At 46.1% G+C, this 27,188-nt stretch overlaps 1 protein-coding gene across 1 annotated transcript in view; it reads left to right on the top strand.

Annotated features, from left to right (window-relative positions):
* LOC142302455 (uncharacterized) overlaps positions 1-27,188 on the top strand; it is a 593,189-nt gene that overhangs the window by 31,198 nt on the left and 534,803 nt on the right. The window contains exons 8-13 of the mRNA XM_075343517.1: positions 6,076-6,192; positions 6,679-6,834; positions 7,003-7,119; positions 15,673-15,819; positions 15,929-16,048; positions 22,747-22,905. Of these exons, the coding sequence (XP_075199632.1) occupies positions 6,076-6,192; positions 6,679-6,834; positions 7,003-7,119; positions 15,673-15,819; positions 15,929-16,048; positions 22,747-22,905 (816 nt within the window). The remainder of the gene's footprint in view (positions 1-6,075; positions 6,193-6,678; positions 6,835-7,002; positions 7,120-15,672; positions 15,820-15,928; positions 16,049-22,746; positions 22,906-27,188) is intronic.

Genomic DNA, 27,188 nt, shown 5'->3' on the forward strand with positions numbered 1-27,188 from the left:
TTCCCTTGGTAACAGCTTCCTGCTCAGGTACAAGACTGGGTGCTCTTGGCTCGCAGAGTCCACCTGGCTGAGCACCGCACCGAGGCCGAAGTCACTGGCGTCGGTCTGTACTACAAACGGCCGCGTGAAGTCGGCTGCCTGTAGCACGGGCGGGCTGGACAGGGCGTCCTTTAGGGCCCGGAAGGCTGTCTCGCAGTCCATTGTCCAATCGACTGCAGAGGGCAGCTTCTTCTTGGTGAGGTCCGTCAAGGGCTTTGCCAGGCTACTATAGCATGGAACAAACCTCCTATAGTACCCAGCGGTCCCCAAGAAGGACATCACCTGCTTCTTGGTCCTGGGGGTGGGCCAGGATGCGATGGCCTCCACTTTCTCAGGCTCGGGCTTCAGTGTTCTCCCACCTACCCGGTGACCGAGGTACTGGACCTCGCTCATGGCCAGCTGACACTTTCCCGGCTTGATGGTCAAACCTGCCCGGTGGATCCGCCCGAGCACCTGTGCTAGATGCTCTAGGTGGTCCTCCCAGGTGGGACTGAAGACGGCAATGTCATCCAGGTACGCGGCCGCGTACCCTTCAAGTCCTTTGAGCAGGGTGTTGACCATCCGCTGGAAAGTGGCAGGGGCATTCCTCATCCCGAATGGCATCACCGTGGACTCGTACAGTCCAAATGGGGTAATAAAGGCAGAGCGTTCCCTGGCCTTGCGAGTCAGGGGGATCTGCCAATATCCCCGGCTCAGATCCATGATGGTCAGGTACTGAGCCCCGGCCAACTGATCGAGCAGGTCATCGATGCGTGGCATTGGGTACGCATCGGCGACCGTGACCGCATTGAGCCCCCTGTAGTCCACGCAGAACCGAGTGGTTCGGTCCTTCTTAGGGACGAGGACTACAGGCGAGGCCCAAGCGCTGTTGGATGCCTGGATCACCCCCAGCTTCAGCATCTCGTCAATCTCCTGGCGCATGTGTTGCTGCACCTCCAGGGAGACCCGATATGCTGAACGCCGGATCGGGGGATGATCCCCAGTGTCCACGTGATGGACAGCCAAGTCAGTCCTTCCGGGCTGGTTGGTAAACAACCCCCGGAAGGGGAGGAGGGTGGCCCACAGCTGGGACCGTTGGTCCTCCAAGAGCTGGTGGCCCACCTCCACATCCTCAATGGATCCGCCTGCCCTAACCTGGGCTAGCATATCCAAGAGGGTTTCCGCTTCTCCCTCCTCGGGCAGGTTGCACACGGGGAGCGCACATGCCTCCCGCTCATGATGTGCCTTCATCATGTTCACATGGAAGGGCTTCCGCCTTCCACGGGCAGGGTCCAGGGTGACCAGGTACGTCACAGGGTTAAGCTGCTGGTACACGAGGTATGGGCCTTCCCAGGCTGCCTGAAGCTTGTCCTGTGGTACGGGGACCAGTACCCACACCTCTTGACCCACTTGGTAGGTCCTCTCACAAGCGTTCTGGTCGTACCAACGCTTCTGATCGGCCTGGGCTTGAGCCATATTGTCGTGTACCAGTTGCGTCAAGGCCTGCATTTTGTCCCGGAAGCGCATGACATACTCGATAACCGACACTCCAGGGGTGGCCAAATCCCCTTCCCAAGCCTCTTTCACCAGAGCCAGGGGGCCCCGCACACGTCGCCCGTACAGGAGCTCAAACGGTGAGAATCCTGTTGAGGCCTGTGGAACCTCCCGGTAAGCAAATAACAGGTGTGGGAGATACCGCTCCCAGTCACGCCCATGGGAGTCGACCAACATCTTAAGCATCTGCTTTAAGGTGCCATTGAACCGCTCGCACAGGCCATTAGTCTGTGGATGGTACGGGCTGGCCACCAGATGTCGCACCTGGACTTGCTTACAGAGGGCCTCCATCAGCTGGGACATGAATTGGGTCCCCCGGTCAGTGAGCATTTCCTGGGGAAAACCCACTCGGGAGAAAATCTCCAGCAATGCGGTGGCCACCTTGTCAGCCCGAATGGACGGCAAGGCCACTGCTTCTGGGTACCGGGTGGCATAGTCCACTACCGTCAGTATGAAGCGTTTCCCGGAGCTGCTGGGGATGGCCAGCGGGCCGACCAGATCCACAGCCACCCTCCTGAAAGGCTCATCGATGATTGGCAGAGATACCAGTGGGGCTTTGGGGCGTGGCCCCGCCTTCCCCACTCTCTGACAGGTTTCACACGAACGGCAGTAGGCAGCCACATCGGCCCCCATTTTTGGCCAGTAGAAATGCTGGTTTAACCTGGCCTTGGTCTTAGCGATCCCTAGGTGTCCGGCCATCGGAATCTCATGTGCGATCCGCAACAACTCCGTCCGGAACGGATAGGGTACCACCAACTGTCGGTCCCTGGGCCACGCCTCCGGTGAACCCTGCTGGACCGTGGCCCGGTACAGCCGTCCTTGGTCCCAGACCACTCGCTCCGGGTCCGAGTCCGAGGGAGGCTGGGCCGCCTGCTCCTTAAGAGCTTTCAGGCTGTCGTCAGCTTCTAACGCTGCCTGAAACCCCTGACTAGATGTGGCCAGAATCGACGAGACTGTCACATCTTCGGTCAGTACCCCGGGACCTGTGTCCTGGCCTCCACCTGACTCGGCTGCCACTTGGTCAGAAGGGGAAGAGCTATCGGACCTCCGGGAGGCCCCTTGGCTTCCAGCACTCCCACTGCGGGTGACAGCGGCCACAGCCGCTGCGACCGTGGGTCGTGCCTGCTCCTCCTCCGTTCCTGACCAAGTCGCCGGTTCAGGCAGACCTACCTGGCTTCCTGACACCCCGGTTGTGGGGGAACCATGCACCGAGATCTTACCTGGGAGCACTTCCGCTCCTGGACCGGCCCCAATCTCACCTGCCTGTTCCCCTCCTGCAGCAACAGAACCCCGCTGTGAAATCTCTGGGGACCCCACATTTGCTGTGGTAGCCCCCACCCCACACACTGGTCCTCCCCCTGCAGCACCCTGCTCTCTGCTTATCCCTGCAGAGGGCAACAGATCCCAGCTCACAGGCTGATTACTTGTAGAGGCATTGTCACACCTTTCTCTGACCCCCTCCCCTGTCACAGCTGCAGCTGAGTGTGTGTCTATGGTGTCTATGCAAGCAGAAATATCAGAGTTCACTCCCTCCTCCCTTACATCATTCATAGATAACACATTAACATTGTCCGGAGGCATGTCAATACTGGCTGAAGGTTCAGCCCTTGGTTGGGGCCCAAACTGGGAGGTTATCTGCCCCAAATCTGTCCCAAGTAGCACGTTTGCAGGGATCCGATCAGTTACCCCCACCTCCCTCACCCCTCGCCCTGCGCCCCAGTCCACATAAATGTCAGCAACAGGCAGCGCCGGGTCAATGCCTCCAATCCCGGAGACAGCGAGGGTTTTTCCAGGGATCAAGTCTTGGGGGGACACCATCTCAGGCCGCACCAGAGTCACCTCCGAGGCGCTGTCTCGCAGTCCTATGGTCACAGACCGGCCGACGGTGACAGGTTGGAAGCTGTCCAGGGACCTACCACCACCCCCACCCACACAATACACCTTGGGCGGCCCTTGGGACGGGGACGGAGCCGGGGCCTTGGGACGCTGAGGGCACATGGCCTTGAAGTGTCCAGGTAGGTTGCACTGGTGGCACCGTCTTGGTTCCGCCACGGGCCTGGAGAGGGGAGTTGAGGGGGACACCCCCTGCAGTCTAGGGGCAGGTGGGGCAGTCGTAGAATTCATCTTACCCCCTCTCCAGGTGCTGCTGGTGGCTGCTCTCCTGGCCTCAGGAGCACGATTGTTGGTGTAGTCATCGGCCAGGGCAGCTGTAGCCGTGGACCCCTTTGGCTTCTGGTCTCGGATGAACTGGCGGAGATCCTCAGGGCAGTTCCACAAGAGTTGCTCCGTGATGAACAAGTCCAGGATCTCCGGTCCGGTGGAAAGCTGCAGGCCTTGGGTCCAGTGGTCGGCAGCTCGGGCAAGTGCCCGCCGGTGGTCAGCCCAGGAGTCCTTTGGTCCCTTCTGTAGGCTCCGGAACTTCTTGCGGTAGGACTCTGGAGTGAGGTTGTACTGTTGGATCAGGGCCCGCTTGATGGTGTCGTAGCCCTGATCTGCCTCAGCAGGCAAGTCCCCAAGGATATCCAGGGCCTTACCCCTTAAACGGGGGGTCAGGTATTTGGCCCACTGGTCCTTGTCCAGATGGTGCTGCAAGCAAGTCCGTTCAAAAGCAGTCAAGAAAGAGTCCAAGTCTCCATCCTTCTCCAGCACTGGGAAGTCCTCAACACGGACCTTTGGAAGTTTGGTGTCTCGAAGGTCACGTGTGGCTGATGAGGGCCGGAGCTGAGCTAGCTGCAGCTGGTAGTCACGGTCTGCCTGTCGCTCTCGCTCTCGCTCTTCACGCGCTGCCTGCCGCTCTCGCTCCGCAGCCTCACGCTCTGCGTGCCGCTCCGCAGCCTCAGCGTCACGCGCTGCCTGCCGCTCTGCCCTGCGCTCTGCCAGGAGTTCCTTGTAGCCCTTCTGGTCTCCAGCCTGGAGAAGGGCCATAGCCATTTGAAGAAGGCTATCCGAGCCTCCCAGGCTCGGTGGAATGGCACGTGGTGATCTGCGGCCCGCTGCAGAGCTAGGCGATTCACTGTCCCTTTCAGAGCGGAGGGCTGGCATCTGGCTCGTTGAGGAACCTTGGGTGAGCTCCTCCTCATCTTGTCCAGCAGTGCCAGGTTGCGCAATGTCCTCGGCAGAACGGTTTTCTGGCGTCGAGCTCCTGGAGGACTCGTGGGCAACCTCCTCATTGCTGTCCACAGCACCGTCCTCCCTCTCTTCGGCTCCTGCCTTAGCATTGGCCAGTTGCATAGCTCTGCTCCTGGTGCCATCAGCCATTCTTGCAGACTTTTGGTCACTGACACAGAACTGACACCTGATGCCTCCACACACCTTACAGTATCTGCACTCTGACACTCTAGTGTTGAGCTGGTCTGAAGACCCCAGCAGCCACAGCTGCTGCAGGCAGTCTTTAGTGTCTGGGAGTATGGGTCTCACACTCACACACACTATTATCTCGATCCCACCGCTTGCCACCACTATGTCAGGAACCACCGGGGGGTCACTCAGAAATCCCACCGCTGCCACCAGCGAGAAGACCACTGGAAAATGGCCGAAGTAGGGTTATCAACCTGGGCAGATCCAGGTCCCCTCCTACCTTAGTGACCTCACAGGGAGCACTGCTCCACCCCTGGCTTGAGTTATGGACAATATCCCAACATGGAATATGGGCCATAACTTTGCCTGGGAGCGTCGTAGGCGGACGCCAATGCTCTCATTGTGACAGTTATGAATTTAGCTACAGAACGAGGGGACTCATGACCTGTCTGCCAGTTCCCCATTGGCTGATATCACGCCTGGGGCATTTCCCAATGTCCTGCTCCCATAAAAAGGGTGTGCCGGCATCGTCCGCATGCAGAGACACCATTTTTATGGTTGCCATATTTATCGGAAATATGGCTTGCGAGATATGAACCATTTTTTTACTGGAGTCGTTCTGTCTGGCTATTTCCATAGCCTTGCTAATGAGATACAGCTCTTGTTACAGGGTGACGGCAGGGAGTCATCCTGTGTCCATTGTTCCCACACCACCTCATTTCCATATCACAGGACATGGCCATGGAGGTGTAAGTGGAACACTGAGAACAAGAAGGGAGGGGGCACTGCCAGGGAGTGATGAGGGACTATGACTGGAGTCATAATTCATCTTCATATCCCGGGATTTGCCTCACAGTACTGTAATACTGTATGGGGGTGCTGTGAAGAAATCATACAGTGTTGGAAGGATGTGGGGCCATCATACGGTGTTGGTGGATGTGAGGGCCATCCTAGTGCCTGGGGAGCTATGGGGGCATCATACAGTGTGAAGGGGCTAACGAAGCTATCATACTATGGATTTTTGCTGCCAGGCCACAAGATTTCCATGTAAACCCCTTAGTAAGATATATATAATCCATCTAAATAAAAGAAAAAAACTTTGAGTTTGATAAAAAACCACTGTCATTTAATAAAAATAGTTATTCTTTAATTTATTCAAATCTTTATATTTTATAAGATTAATTACTGCTTGTCTCCCATTTAAAGCTCCTGTGCCTCCCGTAACAAATTTTCGAGTCATAGAAGAGAGACTTTTTGGCTTAAAGGTGGCCTGGACTCCTCCTTTGGGAAAACTTGACGGTTACAAAATTTATATTCCAAGATGTAAGTAAATTAACTTTATATTTAGTTTAATAAAAAAAAAATACCCCATGAGATATTATTCATGTTTATGTAAATCAACGCGTTTCAAAATGTGAGGCTGCCTTCACCAGTGAGGCACTTTTTAATTTATGGTGACGCTCACCTGGAAACAGTATGCACTAGTGGTGTTTCCCACCTCACACCACAATTATGAGCAGTAGATAGCACAATACACTAGATTCATTCTGTACAGATGAGGTAGCATCTCATCATTCAACAAACTACAGCCACTATTTTACAGAAACATACCATAGGTACATTTATAAATGAGTATACTATAATATTTTAAAAATATGTTAACATAAAAATCTGATTTAAACAATAATTACATTTCTGACTACTTTTCCTGTTAATAAAATGAAGTACATGAACCTTTATTTAGAGTGAATAAAGAAGGATTAGTACTTTCCTTTTATCCTTTTATGCAATTACCATTCTATTTTTTAGCCAACAGACCTGGATTTACCTATGAGCAAATCTTAAATGGAGATGTCTCATCACACACCATTGATAATTTAGAGGAGGATAAAGAATATACTGTCAGTATCTATGCCGTCTATCCTGAAGGACCTAGCCAACCGGTGTCAGCAGTGGGCCGTACACGTAAGCATACAATATAGCTTGCTTTATTGTTTGTTTTTTTTAACTATCCAAACTCAAAGAAAGATTTGATCACTTTATAATTAAAATCAATTACATTTTTTTTACATAACAGCGGTCCAGATTACTATGCATATTGATTATGGCTTACTTCTGCTTACATTTTTATAGTGAAGTTGCTTTCTGTCAAAAGTTTGACACTACATAATATCACGACTGGAACTATTCGAGCACACTGGACTTCAGTACGAGGGGCAACAGGCTACCGACTTACTTGGTCATCTACAGGTACTAACACATACTAACCACCCTTTTTGTATTTTAATTGCTTAGTAAATAGCTAGTAAAACAATTAACTTACATTTGCATTTAGTATGTAGCTATTGGTCAAAACTATAATAATAGAATAATGGCTAATATAACACTGTAGGCAGGTCCAGCCTGAACCCAAGATTGCTCTACCAGTTTGCGGTCAGGGTTATGGGTGACCGCCACTGCAGGTTTAATGAGCGTCTGGGGCTGATGGAGTCTGGAGTCGGATGGTGTGGCCTCCCGAGAGTGAGGCTGGCCCCAGGGGCTCGGGTGTGTAGAACAACAGGTCCCAGAATAACTCAGTCTCAGTCCGGAAAGTCTTTCAACTTGTTTTTACTTACTTTTGGATGGTTTTGTGAGGTACCCGGGCGATGCTGAGGTTAAACCAGGAAAAACCAGGTATCCTTTAGGCCGGTCTAAGGGTAACCGTTAACTCGCCTTCCTAGCACTTCTTGTTTCGGATAACCCCTGACTTGAAGTACCGTGGGATTAATCCAGGGATGTCGCTACTGCCTTTTCTCCCCTTTTTGGCCCGTTTGCCGGCAGCGGGGACCAAGGAAGATGGCTCCAGGCTCGATCCTCTTTATGGGGCCCCCTCATTGCTGCTGAGGCTCAGACTCTAGTTGGTTGGTGAGGGACTTGTAGTTCCACTCACCGGCAGGTTTAGCAGATCAATAAATAGACGTCTACTCTAGGGACCTGTTCCCCGTGCGAGCCTAGTTACCAGGAGTCACCGTACTCAACCGACTGACTCCCTCAGCATCTTTCTGACTGACTTGCTGGTGACCGTTCTCCCCCGCTAACAGCTACTTCACGTGCAGGGTCTGACTAGCGCGTGCGCGTGACTGCGTCTCCTAGCAACCACGTTCACTGCTACCAGACTGGCTCTCCTCCTACTTTCCTGACAGCCTCTGCAACCTTAGCTCCCAGCCTCTCCACCACACCCCAAGATGAGACGTGGAAGCAAGCCCCCTCTTGGGTCTGCCCAAGGGTCCCCTCTCAAGGTGTGGGAGACCTGGTTGCTATGTGTCTGTGAATACACACTGTATTACAGTCTTCAGGATTACCTGGAAGTACTGCCCCAGCATGGGTGCAGTACTCAGTGGTGCCTGACCAGGTCAGGGGCACCACAGTTACAAGGGGATCCAGAATCCTGTGCTTTCTCTTTGTCACATGGCTCTGGTTGCCTCCAGTTAGTGGATACATTTTCTGTGGCCTTAGGTCTCATCTATGATGATCGTAGCCAAGTCTACTTGGCTGAATCTAGGTTGTGTCGCCTCCAGCAGGGCGATCAGTCAGTGGAGACTTATTGTGCAGAATTTTGTAAAGGGTAACAGACACCAAGTGGAATGACCCACTTAGAAGCCAATTTTGTCAGGGATTTTCAGAAAGGTTGAAGGATGCCTTAGTTATTTATGAAACCCTTGAGTCCTTGGAGGCTGCCATGTTCTTGGCTATACATGTTAGACCACTTTCCCTGTGTTATCACAAGGTCTGTTTCTTGGTCAATGGTGTACATATGCTTTCTTTTCCAAGAAAATGTTTTTGGCTGAGAGAAACTATGATGTTGGAAATAGAGAACTCTTGGTCGATTAAGTTAACTTTTGAGGAATGGCGTCATTGGTTGGAGGAGGAAGACCATTCCATTACCGTAATAACAGACCATAAAAACCTGTCATATCTCGAGTCTGTCAAGCCTCTCAATTCTAGGCAGACTAGATGGTCTTTGTTTAGTACCAGGTTTAATTTTACTATCACTTACCATCCAGGGCTTAAAATCATTCATCCATGAGATCGTGAAGCTTCATCGGTTTTCTTCTGATATGGTCTCAGATTAGCAAACCCAGTTTGTTTCCAAATTTTGGAAAGCATTTTGTGCTAGATGTGGGTTTAGTTGTCTTTTTCTTCTGCCTTCCATCCTCAAACCGAGCATATAAATCAAAATTTGGAAACTTACCTAAGGTGTCTCTGAGAACCAGGAGGATTTGGCATCTTATTTACCGTTGGCTCAGTTTGTGATAAACAATTGTCACCACAACTCTACTGGCAAGGTATCTTTCTTTGGTGTGTACGATTTTGATCCGAAATTTGGTACTTTTGTTGTAGAGGGGCTTTGGGAGTTCCAGAGGAAGAGCATTTTACCTCATCACTCTCTTCTGTATGGCAAGGGGTTCAGAGTAATTTGAAGCTGATGGGAGACATATACCAACTTATGGCTAACAAGAAATACTTGCCAGGTCCAGACCTAAATGGGAATGACTACATGTGGTTTTTTACCAGGAATATTAAGTTGAAGTTCAAGGATCCCTCCACCAGCCCCAATCATGGTTGATGGTAATTTAGAGTTTCAAATAGCAAAGATTGTTGATTCTCATTTTCTTGGTCATTCCCTTCAATATTTGGTGCATTGGAGGGGTTACATTCCATAGGAAAGGATGTGGATCCGAACATTGGATGTGAATGCCACAAGGTTAGTTCGTTCATTTCATACTTCCCATCCAGATAAGCCTGGTCCAGAGTGTCTGAAGACCACTTGTAGAAGGAGGAGTACCATCCTGGGTCAGCCATGGTTGTCAAATAATCCTGTTGTGTCCAAGTGTAGTAAATGTAGAGAGCTGCAGTGTTTGGCTACACAAACTGCTCCCTGACATTTTATTCTTACTGCTGTGGTGTAAATGGTATTGTATGTATCTTCTCTGCTTGGGGTTAATTCCCTTTCTCTTAGGTCCCTGTGGATAGCCTCAGATTTCAGCTAATCATCATCACTACCCCTTGTAGTCTTAAATTGCCACATTTCCCCTTGGTGTTTGCTGGTGATAGAATTTGGCTTGTATTCATCTGAAGAAACATTGTTGTTAGTTGCTGTTCCTCTACCAGAGACTTCTTGGAGATAAGTTATTTGTTTACTTCTCCTCTTTGTGCTCCCTGTATCTTCTTTAGAGATTAGTGGAGTTGATTAAACTCTATTCCCACCCATTCCTTACCTAGTGCCCACTTCAGGGTCAGCCAGGGCCAGGTATTCTGCTCCGTGCATAGGTGCGGAACCAATCTAGGGTGGTCAGGGGATCCAGGGACCAGCAGAAGGTTTTGTGAAGGTCACCATCTCCCCTTCCCTACTCACAGGGTTTCCCTTCCCTTCCCTGTCGCTATACGTGTGGTACCTCCCCATACCTAGCATGACAGTAACATACTGTGAATGGGGGAATGAACTATGGAGGAGAAAACATACTGTGTATAGGGGTATTTGCTGTAGGAAATCATATTATGTGTGGTGGGCACTCTGAGTGCATTTGTGATGCCCTGACAAAATCAGGTTGTCACAGGAAACTGCATCCATCTTCCAGGTGCAGGGTTCCCTCCTCCTTGGTCTTCCAACACAACCACACACAGGTACAAACACCAGCCACAAAAGCCTAGTCACCCCCCCAAGGACAATAGGGATACACCAGTGGGCAGGGCCAGGCAGAAGGTGACACCCACCTAGGGGTCCTGAGGTGTAAGGGGAGGGAACATGACAGTTGAGTCGAGGAGTTGAGAGGAGAACAGTGGAAGTGATAGGAGTGAAGTGGTAGCCGGGGGTTATAGCTCCCGGACTACCTGACTACCTGAGCTGACTAGGTGGCAGACAGCAGAGCAGGGCCACAGGCAACGTAGATCAGGTCGCGGGAGACCTTAAGTGGACTGGGGCAGGGTTGTAGCCTGCCGGTGCCGACAGCGGGAATCCGGTCCGGAGGCCATGCACAGTTGGAGTACCTGGACCCTAGGGCGAGGACAGCTTCAAGCACCTTTCCAATCAAATAGCAAGGGACAAGATTCCAAGTCTTGTCCCACTAGCAGCCCAGATAGAGTGAGATGGACGCCCAACATGGGGGATAGGGCATCTGCAAGTCCCTGCAAAAATCCCAAGGGTCAGATCTTGCAGGTGACAGCTCCCACAGCAAAGACACCGGGAGTGGACTTTTTCCGTTCCATGCGGACTAGTCAACACATGAGACACCAAACTAGAGTGCAGGAGGAGGGGCACCTGTTCTGTTCACCAGTGTGCGGGACCCGAGCACACCCCTCCGGAGGCTACCGGTATCCGGCACTTGGTTTACTATCTGGACTCTGTGTGATTTATTCAAAAACAGTGAGTACACCGGTATCATCCGGTCCATCCTCGCAGACTGTGCCGGATCACTCTACTCCACCTACACCTGGGCCCCGGGACAACACCTCCCCTACCCGTGGAGGGGATACCATCCTGCTGCCCCGCTCCATCAGTCCCAGGCACCCCATACCAAACCAGCGGCGGTGTCACCAACTATCACTGCAACCCACGGGTGGCGTCACTGACAAACTATCCCCTCTAAATAACCCCTTTATTGAGTTGTGGGCAACGGGCTGCTGCACAAGCCCCGGATCCGGATGAAACTCGAGCCACAGCCACGATCCTGGATCCGAGCGTCTCGAATAGCCCCCCTGCCGTCGTCTGCGCCCCCGCCTGTGACACATTTTACTGTTAAAGGAATACTGTAGGAGCAATGAAGGAAATACAGATACCATTCTGTATGACGACACTAATGGGCTTTACTTGGAGCAATCTTTCATTGTGGGTGCATAAGTGGACAAGGCTAGGGTACTGGTTTAATGAAAATAGTCACAGTATGTGATCTCTTTCTTTTTTTTCAAAGTTGGCATGTGTGCTCTGTCCAATACAGCTGAGATACTGTATGTTGAGTTTTTTGCGAAACATCTTTTAGCAGCCTGAATTCACTTTGTTTCCCTTTCTGTTAAACTAAACGGTTTCACTGCTGCTGGATTCTAGGGAACAACTGACCAGAAAGCCTGGTTGGGAAATATTTGCCTAAAACCTAAAAAAAGCAGCATCCTTCTGCACAGGTCTACAAAAAAATATTTTTTTTTAATTATTGCAGGTGAATTTAGAACTGATTAATGCCAACCGGGGTGTGTATAGCGTATCCACAATAGACTATCCCTATCAATAAATAATTCACTCCAAATATATATGGCCGGGCTATTTAATACTAACCAAGAAAGCCAATTCACAAGAAATAGCCACAAACATAAATTAATATCTACATTTTAATCGTTATTGAATTAAAAATTAAAAATAAAGAAGCTGCAAGGAAAAATGACAACACACAGAGGAAAGCGTCCAGCACAGCGTAATGAATCTACATAATAATAACCTGAAATGTCAACCAGTATTGAAAAATATATGTATATATTTATAGAATATAAACAATACAATTAAGTACACATGATACAAACAAGGATGGCTGCAATTTAAATAGCCTTGGCTTTGCTAATCTGGAATACGCTCTCTGACGAAGGTACGCCGAAACGCGTGTAGGGATTTGGGACTTGCTGCCGACACAGCTGCTACTCAGATGACTACAGTTAATCACCTTTGGTATGATCTATTGACCTTGTTTGTATCATGCGTACTTAATTGGTGATTCCTTTTGTCATATGGTCACAAGTATGATAGGCTACTATACATTTTACTATTGACGCTTATATGCTTACGGTTTATGTGGTGTGCTCCTTGCATTAATTATATTCTGGGCATTGTGTACATTGGTTATTAGCTGCTATGTGATTTGTGGGCTCTTTGTATTAATTACATTCTGGGCATTGTTTACATTGGTAATTAGCTGTTATGTGATTTACATAGTATTCTATATTTTTTTGGTTACTATTTTGTATATTTATACTGTAGTTATTGTTCCCTAGTTGTCACATGATTTATATAGTGATTTATTGCTTATAATTTTATATTCTTGCATTTTAGTAGTGATTTGCATAATTTGAACATTAAGTGTATATTACATCCATTATAACTGCTATTTTATCCACTTAGATATTTATATATCTTTTTCTATATTGCATATTATTACTACTTTACTGTTTTACAAGTTTTTGCATCTTATATATTTAGGACATAATTTTATTGTAGCTGCTGATTAGCTTATATATTTATTTATATACAGTCATATGAAAAAGTTTGGGCACCCCTATTAATATTAAACTTTTTTCTTTATAACAATTTGGATTTTTGCAACAGCTATTTCAGTTTCATATATCTAATAACTGATGGACTCAGTAATATTTCTGGATTGAAATGAGGTTTATTGTACTAACAGAAAATGTGCAATCCGCATTTAAACAAAATTTGACTGGTGCAAAAGTATGGGCACCCTTATCAATTTCTTGATTTGAACACTCCTAACTACTTTTTACTGACTTACTAAAGCACTAAATTGGTTTTGTAACCTCATTGAGCTTTGAACTTCATAGGCAGGTGTATCCAATCATGAGAAAAGGTATTTAAGGTGGCCACTTGTAAGTTGTTCTCCTATTTGAATCTCCTATGAAGATTGGCATCATAGGCTCCTCAAAACAACTCTCAAATGATCTGAAAACAAAGATTATTCAACATAGTTGTTCAGGGGAAGGATACAAAAAGTTGTCTCAGAGATTTAAACTGTCAGTTTCCACTGTGAGGAACATAGTAAGGAAATGGAAGAACACAGGTACAGTTCTTGTTAAGCCCAGAAGTGGCAGGCCAAGAAAAATATCAGAAAGGCAGAGAAGAAGAATGGTGAGAACAGTCAAGGACAATCCACAGACCACCTCCAAAGACCTGCAGCATCATCTTTCTTCAGATGGTGTCAATGTGCATCGGTCAGCAATACATCGCACTTTGCACAAGGAGAAGCTGTATGGGAGAGTGATGCGAAAGAAGCCGTTTCTGCAAGCACGCCACAAACAGAGTCGCCTGAGGTATGCAAAAGCACATTTGGACAAGCCAGTTACATTTTGGAAGAAGGTCCTGTGGACTGATAAAACAAAGATTGAGTTGTTTGGTCATACAAAAAGGCATTATGCATGGAGGCAAAAAAACACGGCATTCCAAGAAAAGCACTTGCTACCCACAGTAAAATTTGGTGGAGGTTCCATCATGCTTTGGGGCTTTGTGGCCAATGCCGGCACCGGGAATCTTGTTAAAGTTGAGGGTCGCATGGATTCAACTCAGTATCAGCAGATTCTTGACAATAATGTGCAAGAATCAGTGATGAAGTTGAAGTTACGCAGGGGATGGATATTTCAGCAAGACAATGATCCAAAACACTGAAATAGCTGTTGCAAAAACCCAAATTGTTATAAAGAAAAAAGTTTAACATTAATAGGGGTGCCCAAACTTTTTCATATGACTGTATGTAGTGGAGGAAGAATGATTTTTGTTGGAGCAATTAAAGGATTATATTGAACACTGTCTCTACCTAGAGCCTAGGTGTTTCTCTGTCCCCAATCACGATGAACATAATGCTCTACTGTATTTCGACTGTCACATAAACACAAGAAGCAGCAATATTTTGTGAAACCTCCTTGCATTCCCATTATCAGACTAATCACTTTTAAATCTGCACATATGTTCCATTGATGATGCTTATATTGTATAGCATCCAAAACAACTGAAAGATTTTCATAATTTTCCTTTAGCTGACATGAGTGAGCAATAAGGATTGAAAGTTTTTTATTTCCATTGTGAAGCAACATTGCTTTCAAACTTCTTTGGGATGAGTCAATAAACAATCGCCAATCTGCAACAAAATACTCTAGATTCAGTTCTTCAAAGAGGCCATTCACATTGTTACAGTAAACTATTGGTCCATCAACTGTGAAAAATTGTGTTAAAGTGTTACTTCTGTTTCGGTAATAACACACTTTGACATCATCATGAAGATTCTTTTGTTTCAACCTTGATGCAAGAAGTTCAGCTTTATCATTTGACAATAAAAGGTCTCTGATGAGATCATTTAATTCATATTGAGTAAAGCGTTGTGGCTGCTCGGCTGCTCCATCAGGTACATACTCATCTTGACTTGAGGTCTCCATTTCTTCGCAAGTAGCTTCAGCTCCATAATCTTCATATTCTACTTTATTTTCATCTAATCCAGACAACGGTGCTACAGAAACTGGCAAGGTACCATCATGTGGAACTGCACTAATCGCAGATTGAAGTTCAGGGTAATTAATGTTATGTTTGTTCTTTGACAAAACAAAAGTAGCAGTCATCACTATGATTTTTAGGTTCTCTCCAAATCATGGGAACAGCAAATGGCATAGCCACTTTCCTCATATTCAAGCAGTCATGAAGACTATTTGAACAACTTTAGCATATCACATGAGGGGCTCAGCGTACATTGAAAATGCAAAAATAACATAATAACAAAAACACTTATATCTCAGAAACTTTATGTGACAGAGCAAAACTAAGTATATCTTGGATTCAGCACATCAAACTCCATAAAACAGACATATTACCTTTGCTGATGATTTTTTTCTGTTAACCAGTGTTATAGAAATTAGGATTGCAAGAAGGTTAATTCTACAGTTAAGTGTTCTGTTGCATTTATTAAGCTGCTGCCTGATGTACATGTAGATTTTATATAGTAAGAAGTTTATTTGACATAAATCAATACTCTATAATATAAATATAAATGTACTATTATCACACAGAGGGATTTGATCAAAATGTCAACCTGGCAGACAGCTACACTCAGTACCTAATTCAAGGACTGCATGCTGACACTGAATACACAGTAAATATCAATCCGATCTATGTGGACATTGAAGGTCCTGTAGTTACTGCCAAAGCTATAACCTGTGAGTATCAATTTAGTTATAGTATAATGTTCAGGTATGGAGCCATGACAACTCTTTCAGTTGTGATTAAAACTTGTATATATTCTTTTGCTGACCATAATGTTTTTAGTGGCGTCAAGCTCTGTGCAGAGTCTGAAAGCGAGTGCGGTGACCATCAGTACGGCAGTGATTTCATGGAACGCAGTACAGGGCGCTACAGGATATAGACTGGCTTGGGGCCCAACTCCAGGTGAGTCTTAATATGATTTCTCTATAATTGCTCCCTTGTAGTTTTGTAAACAGTTTTGCAATACAAAGAAATATCTGTAGAGAAATTGATGGTAAAACCTTGCACTACATTGCAATTACAAAGCTAAAAAAAAATCTGGTGCATGTGTATTGTGCATGTGTATATGGCTTTAAAAGGGGTGTTTCATTCAAAGGGTTGTCTAATGAAAAAAGTTGTCACCTATCCATAGGGCAGGTGATAGCTTGTTTTGTTGGTCGCTGGGGGTCTAACCACTGGGATCCGCACAAGAAACTTTTATTTCTGTTGGAATGGAGTGATAGTGTACACGCTCAATGTCTGCTCCTTTCGTTCTCCAGGCAGCTTTGTTCATTTTTTTTCCAGTATTTCCATAATGAATGAATGGAGAAGGGGTTGGGTCTCCTACCTGCCACTCAAATTTTGTAATGGAGATAATACTTGCTTGTTCTTTCAAATCATTGCTAGTACCAGTGGCTGCATACTTACTGATCAGCATATTGTCTTCTCGCCTGTGGATGGATAACTTGTTTTCATTGGAGAATCCCTTCAAGGCCCCCTTCACACGTCCGTGAAAATCACGCACGTTTTTCACGGACGTGTCAAAGGTGCGTATTGCCCTCCGTGTGCCGTGTTTATAGAACACGTGTGTTCTCCGTGTGCTATCCGTGATAACACACATAGAACGGAAACTTTCTGCTTACCTGTCCCTGGCATTGCTGTCCGTGGTGCTGATCTACGGTCTCCTGCCCTGCCGACTCCCTGCTGCTGCTACTTCCGGCCTGCAGTGGACTCAATATTCATGAGCATAATGAGCGGGGGTCAGAAGCAAGTGACAGCAGCGGCAGAGACAGCAGTGCTGGAGACGGTGAGTATAGAAATTCTTTTTATTTCACAGGCACATGTGTTTTCTCCAGTGTGTGTCACACGGATCACATCCGTGCGGTCCGTGTGACACCCTTGATGCCGGAGAAAAACGGACATGTCTACGTGTGGAGCACACGGGCACATGTATGCTCCACACGGACACACAGTCCATGGCAAAACATGGACGTGAGTGCAGACCCATTGATTTTAATGGGTCTACATGTGCCCGTGTCTCCGGCACGTGAGGAAACGGACCAAACACGTACCAGAGACACGGACGTGTGAAGGTGGCCTAAGACAGCTTTTCTCTTTGTTTGCCATGGATGCTGGGATCAAAACCTGGGTCGATCAATGATGAAAATGGCACAAAAAACATGTTAATACACTATGCAACACCAATACCAAATCCACATATGTACTGACATAAATTTCATAGAATAAGCAAGATAAATTACTTATAAGGTCCTATTATATAATATGGTGATGACTTTTGAAATGTATTGATAAACTTAACCAGGGTTTTTGTTCTTTAAAGGGAATCTGTCAGCTGATTTTTGCTTTGTAAGCTGAAGCCAGCATTTTGCAAGGGTTAACACAGAAAATTCGGGGATGCAAGTCTTGTCAAGGTCCGATCAGCTTATTTGCTGTTTCTTTAATCAGCAGGACCATTATCATTGCAGGACAATGTCACATGCACAGCAGTCTGGTACCCCTCTCATCTGAGTGACACCTCACTGTCAATGTACAATCTCTATAGAGAGCCTGGTGGGGGTAGTGCAGCTCTCTCTGCTCTGCTACATGACTGAAGCTAAAAATTCTAATTGTGTCATAATGGTTGCACCCAGTTATGTAAGGGGTACTTTACACATTGTCACATCACTACTGATATATCGTTGGGGTCACGGTTGTTGTAGCACATATCCGGCGCCGGTAGCGACATCGCAATGTGTAAACCCTAGGAGTGACGATGAACGAGCGCAAAATAGTCAAAAATCGCTGATCTGTGTCACGTCGTTCATTTCCATAATGTCGCTCCAGCTGCAGATATGATGTTGTTTGTCGTTCCTGCAGCACCACACATTGCTGTGTGTGAAGCCGTAGGAACGACAAACATCTCCTTACCTGCGGCCATCGGCAATGCGGAAGGAAGGAGGTGGGTGGGATGTTACGTCCCACTCATCTCCGCCCCTCCGCTTCTATTGGCCGGCCGCTTAGTGACGTCGCGGTGATGCCAAACGCACCTTCCCCTTGAAGGAGGGATTGTTCGGCGGTCACCGCGACGTCGTCGACCAGGTATGTGCGTGTGATGCTGCTGTAGCGATAATGTTAGCTACGCCAGCGATCACGAGATATCGCATGTGCTACGGGGGCGGGTACTATCGCGCTCAACATCGCTAGCTGATGCTAGCGATGTCGCAACGTGTAAAGTACCCCTAAGTGATACATCTTTGGATTCAAGATCTCTTTGCTCAGATAAGGTAGCAAAAACCTGCAGTGCTGACAGATTCCCTTTTAAGGCCCCTTTACACTAAACAACTTACCAGCGATCCCAACAACGATACAACCTGATAGGGATCGCTGGTAAGTTGTTTGGAGGTTGCTGGTGAGAGGTCACACAGTCAGACGCTCCAGTGATCCCACCAGCAACCTGACCTGGCAGGGATCGCAGGAGCATCGCTACACGGGTTGCTGGTGAGCTGTCACCAGCAACCAGTGACCAGCCCCCAGCCAGCAGCGACGCACTGAAGCGATGCTGCGCTTGGTAACTAAGGTAAATATCGGATAACCAACCCGATATTTACCTTGGTTACCAGCGCACGCAGCCACACGTGCAGAGAGCAGGGAGCAGCGCACACTGCTTAGCGCTGGCTCCCTGCTCTCCTAGCTACAGTACACATCGGGTTAATTACCCGATGTGTGCTGCAGCTACATGTGCACAGAGCAGGAGCCGCGCACACCGCTTAGCGCTGGCTCCCTGCTCTCCTAGTTACAGCACACATGGGGTTAATTACCCGATGTGTGCTGTAGCTACACGTGCAGAGAGCAGGGAGCCGCGCACACCGCTTAGCGCTGGCTCCCTGCTCTCCTAGTTACAGCACACATGGGGTTAATTACCCGATGTGTACTCTGCTACACATGCAAGGAGCAGGAGCCGGCACTGACAGTGAGAGCGGCGGAGGCTGGTAACGAAGGTAAATATCGGGTAACCAAAGACAGGGCTTCTTGGTTACCCAATGTTTACTGTGGTTACGAGTGTCCGCAGAAGCCGGCTCCTGCTGCCTGCACATTTAAGTCCCCTTTACACACTGAGACTTTCTAGCGATCATGCTGCACAGCGGGAAACAAAGGACCAAAGAATGGTCCTGAACGATTTGTAGCGATCAGCAACTTCACAGCAGGGGCCAGGTCGCTGATGGGTTTCACACACTGCAATGTCGCTGGGGAGGTCGCTATAACGTCACAAAACCGGTGACGTTACAGCGATGTCGTTTGCGATGTTGCAGTGTGTAAAGCCACCTTAACACATATGGCCAACCCCTGGAACAGGCTTGTGAGGTTTGTTAGGAATCTGATCTTTAGCATCCTGATCAGTAAAATGAAGGAGCTGGAAAAATTGTAATATTATATTAAATTGTCTATATTGGCTCTAGGCCTTGTCACACACAGAGATAAATCTTTGGCAGATCTGTGGTTGCAGGGAAATTGTGGACAATCAGTGCCAGGTTTGTGGCTGTGTACAAATGGAACAATCTGTCCATGATTTCACTGCAACCACAGATCTGCCAAAGATTTATCTCTGTGTGTGACGAGGCCTTAAAGTTGGTGATGCCAGTTGTACAACTTTATATATTTTCACTTTACCAGTACAAATGTCTTGTCCTTTGAGCAAAATGAGCAATATTGTTTCTCTCAATCTAATATGCAACTTCTTGTAGTAAAAGATAGGAAAAGAAATTGGGGTACTAATTATAGGAGGCAGGTAAGGAGAGCTTCCTCGTTCCTGCGGTGTCACACGGAGCGATGTGTGCTGCCGCAGGAACGAGGAACAACCTCGTTACTGCTGCAGTAACGATTTTTGAGAATGGACCCCCATGTCACCGATGAGCGATTTTGCACGTTTTTGCAACGATGCAAAATCGCTCATCGGTGTCACACGCAACGGCATCGCTAATGTGGCCGGATGTGCGTCACAAATTCCGTGACCCCAACGAGTTCGCATTAGCGATGTCGTAGCGTGTAAAGCCCCCTTAAGTGTGCACTTTATGAATAGGAACTAAACTGAAAATGCCCAATGCAACTAGAGCTGCCCTTTGCTGTTCTTTTAAATGTGTATGAATAAATTATCATTATTATATCGAACATGTAAACGCAACACATTTGTTATTGCCCCCATTTTTCATGAACTGAACTCAAAGAAGTGAGCACTTCTCCTTTGCTGTTATAATCCATCCAACTCATAGGTGTGGTGTATAAAGATGCTGATTGGATAGCATGACTATTGCACAGGTGTGCCTTAGGCAGGTCACAATAAAAGGTCACTCTAAGGGCTGCTTCTCACTTGCGAGTTTCTCGCAGTAGAGCAATGCGACAAAAACTCGCATTGGAATCGGACACATGTTAGTCAATGATTCAGCTCGCATTTGCGATTTTTTTTCTCAGTTCAAATCGGTCTGAGAAAAAAATCGCAGCATGCTGCTTTTTTGCGAGTTTCTACTGTGAGTCTCTGCAATGCAATGAAGAAAAAACAAAAAGCCAGCACTAAATGTGCACTTCAGCACTAAAAATTCCAAACTGTACTTCTTATAAAAAATTTTGAGATTTTTGGCAAAAAATTGCAATTTCTTGAGCCACCTCGCCACATCACGGCAAATCTCATTTGAGGCAGTCCTACACTAAAATATTTTTATAAAATGTAACATACGGCCTCACATATGAATAGTAGAATTGCTCTTAGCAGCACCCACCTGGTCTATTTCAATCCTGTACCCATGACTGAGTCATGGCTGTGGGCGGGACAGGTCCAAGCAAATGCTGCATGAAGTAAATAGCCTGTGGCAAGGCCTGATGACTGAATGTGAACAGTCACCAACCGCCAAAATCTAGACAGGTGGAATACATCCCAAATTGGGGTGCATAGCAGGGTGGGGGTCAGCCACCGACCAATTCAATGATGAAAAAACAAAGTGTGGAGACATTTGTGGTTCCGACTGTCCCTTTTTGTTGCAATCTCCTTGTCCGTACGGCGGACAGTGTGGACCCTGTAGGGTTAGTCTGTGTCCTGAACGCTGATCCTTGCTATACTGCTGGTGCTCCCGGATCTGTGGGTCAGTGAGGTCTGTGGAGGTCCCCTCACTGGACAGGTATTTGCCAGACCATTTGAAATTGACGTCTGACCTAGGGCCCTGTGCCTCGTCGGTGCTCTGGTCCCAGTGGTACTCGGGTGTACCTGCCTTGGCGACCACTCTCCTGTGCCCCCTAGTCACCGTTACACGACCCAGCTCTAGGCACTTCTCTCTTCACTCTCTACTAATTCACTAGCTGTCCCCTGCCACCAGGCTGTCTAGTCCCCTGGTCTGGCTCCGCCCACTAGGTGGCCATCCCCTTGTGTCGACTAGCCAATTACACCTGGTGTGCAGTGGAAACTGGGATTTTGGTGTGTGAATGTTGCTGGCACTGGTGTTCCAGGTCCCTGGGGGTAGGCCCTGCATCCTGGTGAGGATGCAATACCTAGTAGGGCCCTGAGTGGCTCAGGAGCGCTACACTTGTACTCCTCATCAGGGTCTCTACCTGGCTGTAGTTCTTTGTTGTACTTGACCTTAGTGGGAAAATGCTTACATTCATTGCTGTTCGAACTATTGGGGCGGTGTTCTGTATCTCAGTTTTCACTGTACAGGGCAGATAGCAAACTGCAATTATGGCATTGTGTGGGTGAGTGGTTTTCTGAAGTCAACATATGTAAATGGAGTGGCCCATGGTGGCCGTGGGGTTATGGGCAGGCGCATGTTATGGACAATGACCACAAGTACATTTTATTGATTACACTTTGAATGCACAAAGATGCATTGATGAAATCATAAGGTCCTTTTTTGTGCTATTCATCGACGACCATAACCGCATACTGCAACATGATCATACATGACCCCATGTTGCAAGGATCTGTACACAATTCCTGGAAGCTAAAAACATTTCATTTCTTACATGGCCAGCATACTCACTGGATATGTCACCCATTGAGCATGTATGGGATGCTCATATGATAGTATGTTCAAGTTCCTGCCAATATACAGCAACTTTGCACAGCCATTGAAAAGGAGTGGATCAACATTCCATGGGCAAAATCAACAACTTGAATCAACAACACAACTATGTGAAGGAGATGTGTTGCACTGAGTGAGGCAAATAGTACTGACTGGTTATCTGACTCCCCTAGACCCCTCCAGTACTGTAAGACTGCACATTTTGGAGTAGTCTTTTATTGTCGCCAGCCTAAGGCACACCTGTGCAATAATCATGCTGTTTATTCAGCATCTTGATATGCCACACCTGTGAGATGGGTTATCTCGGAAAACGAGAAGTGCTCACTAAAACAGATTTAGACTAATTTGTGAAAAAAAAATATTTGATCAAAAAAGGCCTTTTGTGTACATTGAAAAAGTCTTAGATCTTTGAGTGCAGCTCATGAAAAATGGGAGCAAAAGCTTGTATTGCATTTATATTTTTGTTCAGGGCAGAAATAAAATCCATATATGCATTCAAGTGTATTTATGTCTAAATTAATATACTGATTATTTTTAACTTTTGCTTCAACTTTAAAGAATTTATTGGCAGAGATCGCCCTCGACAACTTGCATTAAATAGCACACTAACGTCTTTTGAGCTAAAAAACCTTGTGCACAACACAGAATATGTGATCTCTTTATACGTGCTCTTTGGATCTACGGTGGGACCAGGAATCTCTGCAACTGTTCGTACCTGTAAGTATTGAAATATTATTTGAATACAACGACACTACATATAGCAAAGTGTACAGCATTACACTATGACTGTAAAGCAAAATCATTTTATACTTATATTGCTTAAAGGGGTTATCCGGTCACAAGATATGGATGACCTGTCCTTCAATATTTTTCCTGAAGAGTATTTTTGCAGTCTTTTGATTGGACAATGCATAATTTCATCAATATTAGATTGGTGGGGGTCTGACACCCGGCACATCTGCCAATTAACTGTTGTCAGCTCTAGCAGTGGGTAATTGTACATGTTAATAGGAGCAAAAGCTCTACTCCTATTTTAGGATATGTGCGAGATTAAGTATTTATCAGCATTTACTTTTCCATGCCAGACTTTTCAAGTGTAAAACAACTGATAAAAAGAGAAAAATAATGAAAAATAAAGTCAGGCATATAAAAATAGTGATTTAGTTGTATTTGCATCACAATCTAACCTCTAAACATTGTCTGTCTTTGTCCACATGTCAATGCCAACATAGATGCTGTAGCAACTAGCAACTGTTTAGTTTAATTGTAAAATTTGTCTCATAATACTGTGACAATCAAATAGTTACCCTATTAACAGAGTCTAAATAACAGACAATATTACTACAAAAAATTAGACTCTAAACATTTAAATCTTTCAAAATATTTTCATCTCTTTATTTTTGCAAAAAAATGTTTATTACAACAAAATACATGAATAGAAAAAGAAAGGGCAAATCTTTATTAACACATGGGACTAATTAATGAGAACATTAGATATACACAGGGGGGGTCAATCAAAATAATAATTACCCTATAAAAAGCACAGATAAAAAAAAACTATTTTTCCTTATACCGCCCAAGTTAGGTAAAAAATGTGCCTTGTGCAACAAGATTTAGCTTATTCACATTGGAGCATGCTGTTATCTCAAATGGACACTAGATGGCACAAGTGCCAATACATACATTAACCAGGGATTCCCAGCCAGTCTCCCATGTCGGTAAGGCCTGATCTAAAACTGCATAGCAGCTGCAACCTGACAAGAGCAGGCATATTCAGCTAAGAGTGGCTATTGACTAATTTATCTTAGTGACTATGTTGTACTACATATATCTGTGTCCACATACTATTAATAAAGTGCAAAAGCTTAATAACATAATGACACTTGATGTAAACAGGCTTATATCCTCCTTGTAAAGTGCAAATGCAGTTTGGTATATACAATTCTAAGGCTTAAATCCTTATATAAACTGCAAATGCAGTTTGGTATATTTAATTAGGATAAATATACAAAAATACACCTATATCATTCTAAAGTGAATTAAAAAGGACAAAACATCATTATAAAGTGCATATGCGAATAGAGAAGATGATAAGATTGAGCACTAAATATTAGTAATATTCCATTATTATAAAAATTGCATTAAAACTTGTATTTTTGTAGGCCACATTATTTCACACATTAGCACCTATCAGGATTAAGATGGTATTTTTTCTAATAAAAAAGGAAATATCCAAAAAAGTTATTGCCAAATTGTAACAAGACTAAGGGGTACTTTGCTCGCTGCGACATCGCAGGCCGATGCTGCGATGCCGAGCGTGATAGTACCCGCCCCCGTCGCAGCAGCGATTTCCTTGTGATATCTGCCGTAGCGAACATTATCGCTACGGCAGCTTCACATGGACTCACCTGTCCTGCGACCATCGCTCTGGCCGGCGACCCGCCTCCTTGTTAAGGGGGCAGGTCGTGCGGCGTCATAGCGACGTCACACGCCAGGCGGCCAATCGGAGCGGAGGGGCGGAGATGAGTGGGATGTAAACATCCCGCCCATCTCCTTCCTTCCACATATCCTACGGAAGCCGCAGTGACGCCGGTAGGAGATGTTCCTCGCTCCTGCGGCTTCACACACAGCGATGTGTGCTGCCGCAGGAGCGAGGAACAACATCAGACTGTCGCGTCAGCGTAATCATGGATTACGCCAACGCTGCACCGATGATACGATTACGACGCTTTTGCGCTCGTTAATCGTATCATCGAGCCTTTACACACTACGATGTCGCATGCGATGCCGGAAGTGCGTCATTTTCAATTTGACCCCACCGACATCGCACCTGCGATGTCGTAGTGTGCAAAGCCCGCCTTAGATCAAATAAAAATTACCTAATCAGGCACACTTACAAATCTATAATGCCAAATATGATCAATTGTTTTAGCACCATATGCTTAATAAATATCAATACTGTTATACCTTATTCTGTTCCCAAATGTATGTAACAACAAATAATTCTCACCAGTGTGAAGATTACAACCCCTAAACTGCTTCCTCAGAGGGGGTAGTTGTTGCTGCTCATCCAATTAATGACAAATGGCTGTGTTTGCTACACTAAAAATGTTACTCACCAGAAAGCGGAGTAAGATTTCTCGCGAGTTGCAAACACAGGTGCATGGCACTCGTATGAAGCTCCTGATTCATAAGGAGGCTTTTGCCTCTTACGAATCAGGAACATCCAATTTCAACACACCTCCTCATCAAGACCAGTATTGATAAATCATGCCCCATGTCCTCCCTAATGTGTACAATTACCTTTGTATCCATTTCTAGATTTAACAAAAAAAAACCCAACGTAACTAACAGCTAAAATTAACAAAAAAGTTCAGGATTTAAAACACCCCAAAATATATACTGTGTACAAATTAATAAGGGTTTCCTAACAAATTAACTCCAAATGATCTGCCCAGTCCACATATCCTAATAGGAAAGTGGCCACAAGTCCTCTCCAAAGTTTATGAGAAATGTTTTGTATGGACATGAGAATCATATTAAATGGGAGTCCTTAATCAGAATTTACTTTTCCATTCCAGACTTTTCAACTGTAAGGCCTGTTTCACACGTCAGTGAAAAACACAGACTTTTTCACTGACGTGTTAAAAACCCAATGTCCCTCCATGTGCCATGATTCACGGCACACGTATGTTCTCCATGTGCAATCTATGATACGTACTCCGTGATTGCATATTATGGATGTATACTCACCTGTCCCGTTCCTGCTGTTCATGGTGCTTGTCACGGGGTCCTTCTCCAATATCACACAATCAACAGAGCGAGAGATGGCGGTACAATCCAAACATCATTTATTCCAAGCAAATCAAAATAGTCCATAAAATAATCCACAAAACAGAGGGTAAAATTAATCCAGTAACACAAATATAGTCCGGTATGCGATAAATGTCCAGGTCTCTCTCTGAGAAGTCACAGCTTCTACCAGAGGATCAATCTTCCTGCTTCATTCTTGAAGTTCTCCAACAGACTCCCTGAATCTCCCAGGTAAGCAGAGAGTTTACAGCAGGTGGATCTCACGGCTCTCCTCTGACTTAGGAACAAAAGGCTGGCAGGGGAGGAATTAAACCTGCAAATGGGACAATGTACACAGAAGCAGTACAAATAAGACAGTGAACCATGCCCAAACATTAACCCACACAAAATGGTATACAATCCACCATCTCAACCTCTCCCTCCTTTTTAATAAGTGAGTATGCCATGAGGTCTACACAGACCTCTGGCCATCTCACTTAAGTCCATGTTGCTCAGCTGTGGATAGTCTATGGTTGTCCTTGCTGGGATAGTCCATCAGCATTCTGATGTTGGCTTCCAAACTTGTATTGGATGGAGAAGCTGTAGCTAGTCCCTTGTACAGCAATAGGGTTGGAAGGACAAGCTTGCCTTTGTGTCCTCCTTCACTCAAACTGTGTTTCCTGCACCCACAAATCGACATTGTAGATCTCCCACATCATTTCCTAGGAGAATATCTGCAGGCAGGCCGCTCATCACCCCAACCACACATTGCTTGATCCCAAAGCCAAAGTCCAGATCCACAGTCGCCTTTGGGATATTCCTCCTTTGTCCTCCAGCCAATTCAATAACAATCCCTGGTCCATGATGTATCGCCTCTGAGTTGAAAATGTTTATTTTCAATATACGTTTTTTTCTGGTACGTGTTTCACAGACCACAACATAGTGTGGTCCGTGGGACATCGGTGATGCCAGAAAAAAAACGACTTGTTTCCGTGCGGCAATCACGGACACGCATGTACGCCGCACGGAGACACGGTCAGTGAAACATCACTGATGTGTGCGCAGACCCATTGATTTGAATGGGTACGTCAGTGATTCTGGTACATATAAAAAAGCACAAACGTACCAGAATCACTGACATCTGAAACAGGTCTAAAACAACTGGTAAAAAAAAAAAAATAAAGTCAGGCATATAAACATAGTGGTTT

The sequence above is a fragment of the Anomaloglossus baeobatrachus genome, chromosome 4 (assembly GCF_048569485.1).
Source record: "Anomaloglossus baeobatrachus isolate aAnoBae1 chromosome 4, aAnoBae1.hap1, whole genome shotgun sequence".
NCBI classification, from domain to species: domain Eukaryota; kingdom Metazoa; phylum Chordata; class Amphibia; order Anura; family Aromobatidae; genus Anomaloglossus; species Anomaloglossus baeobatrachus.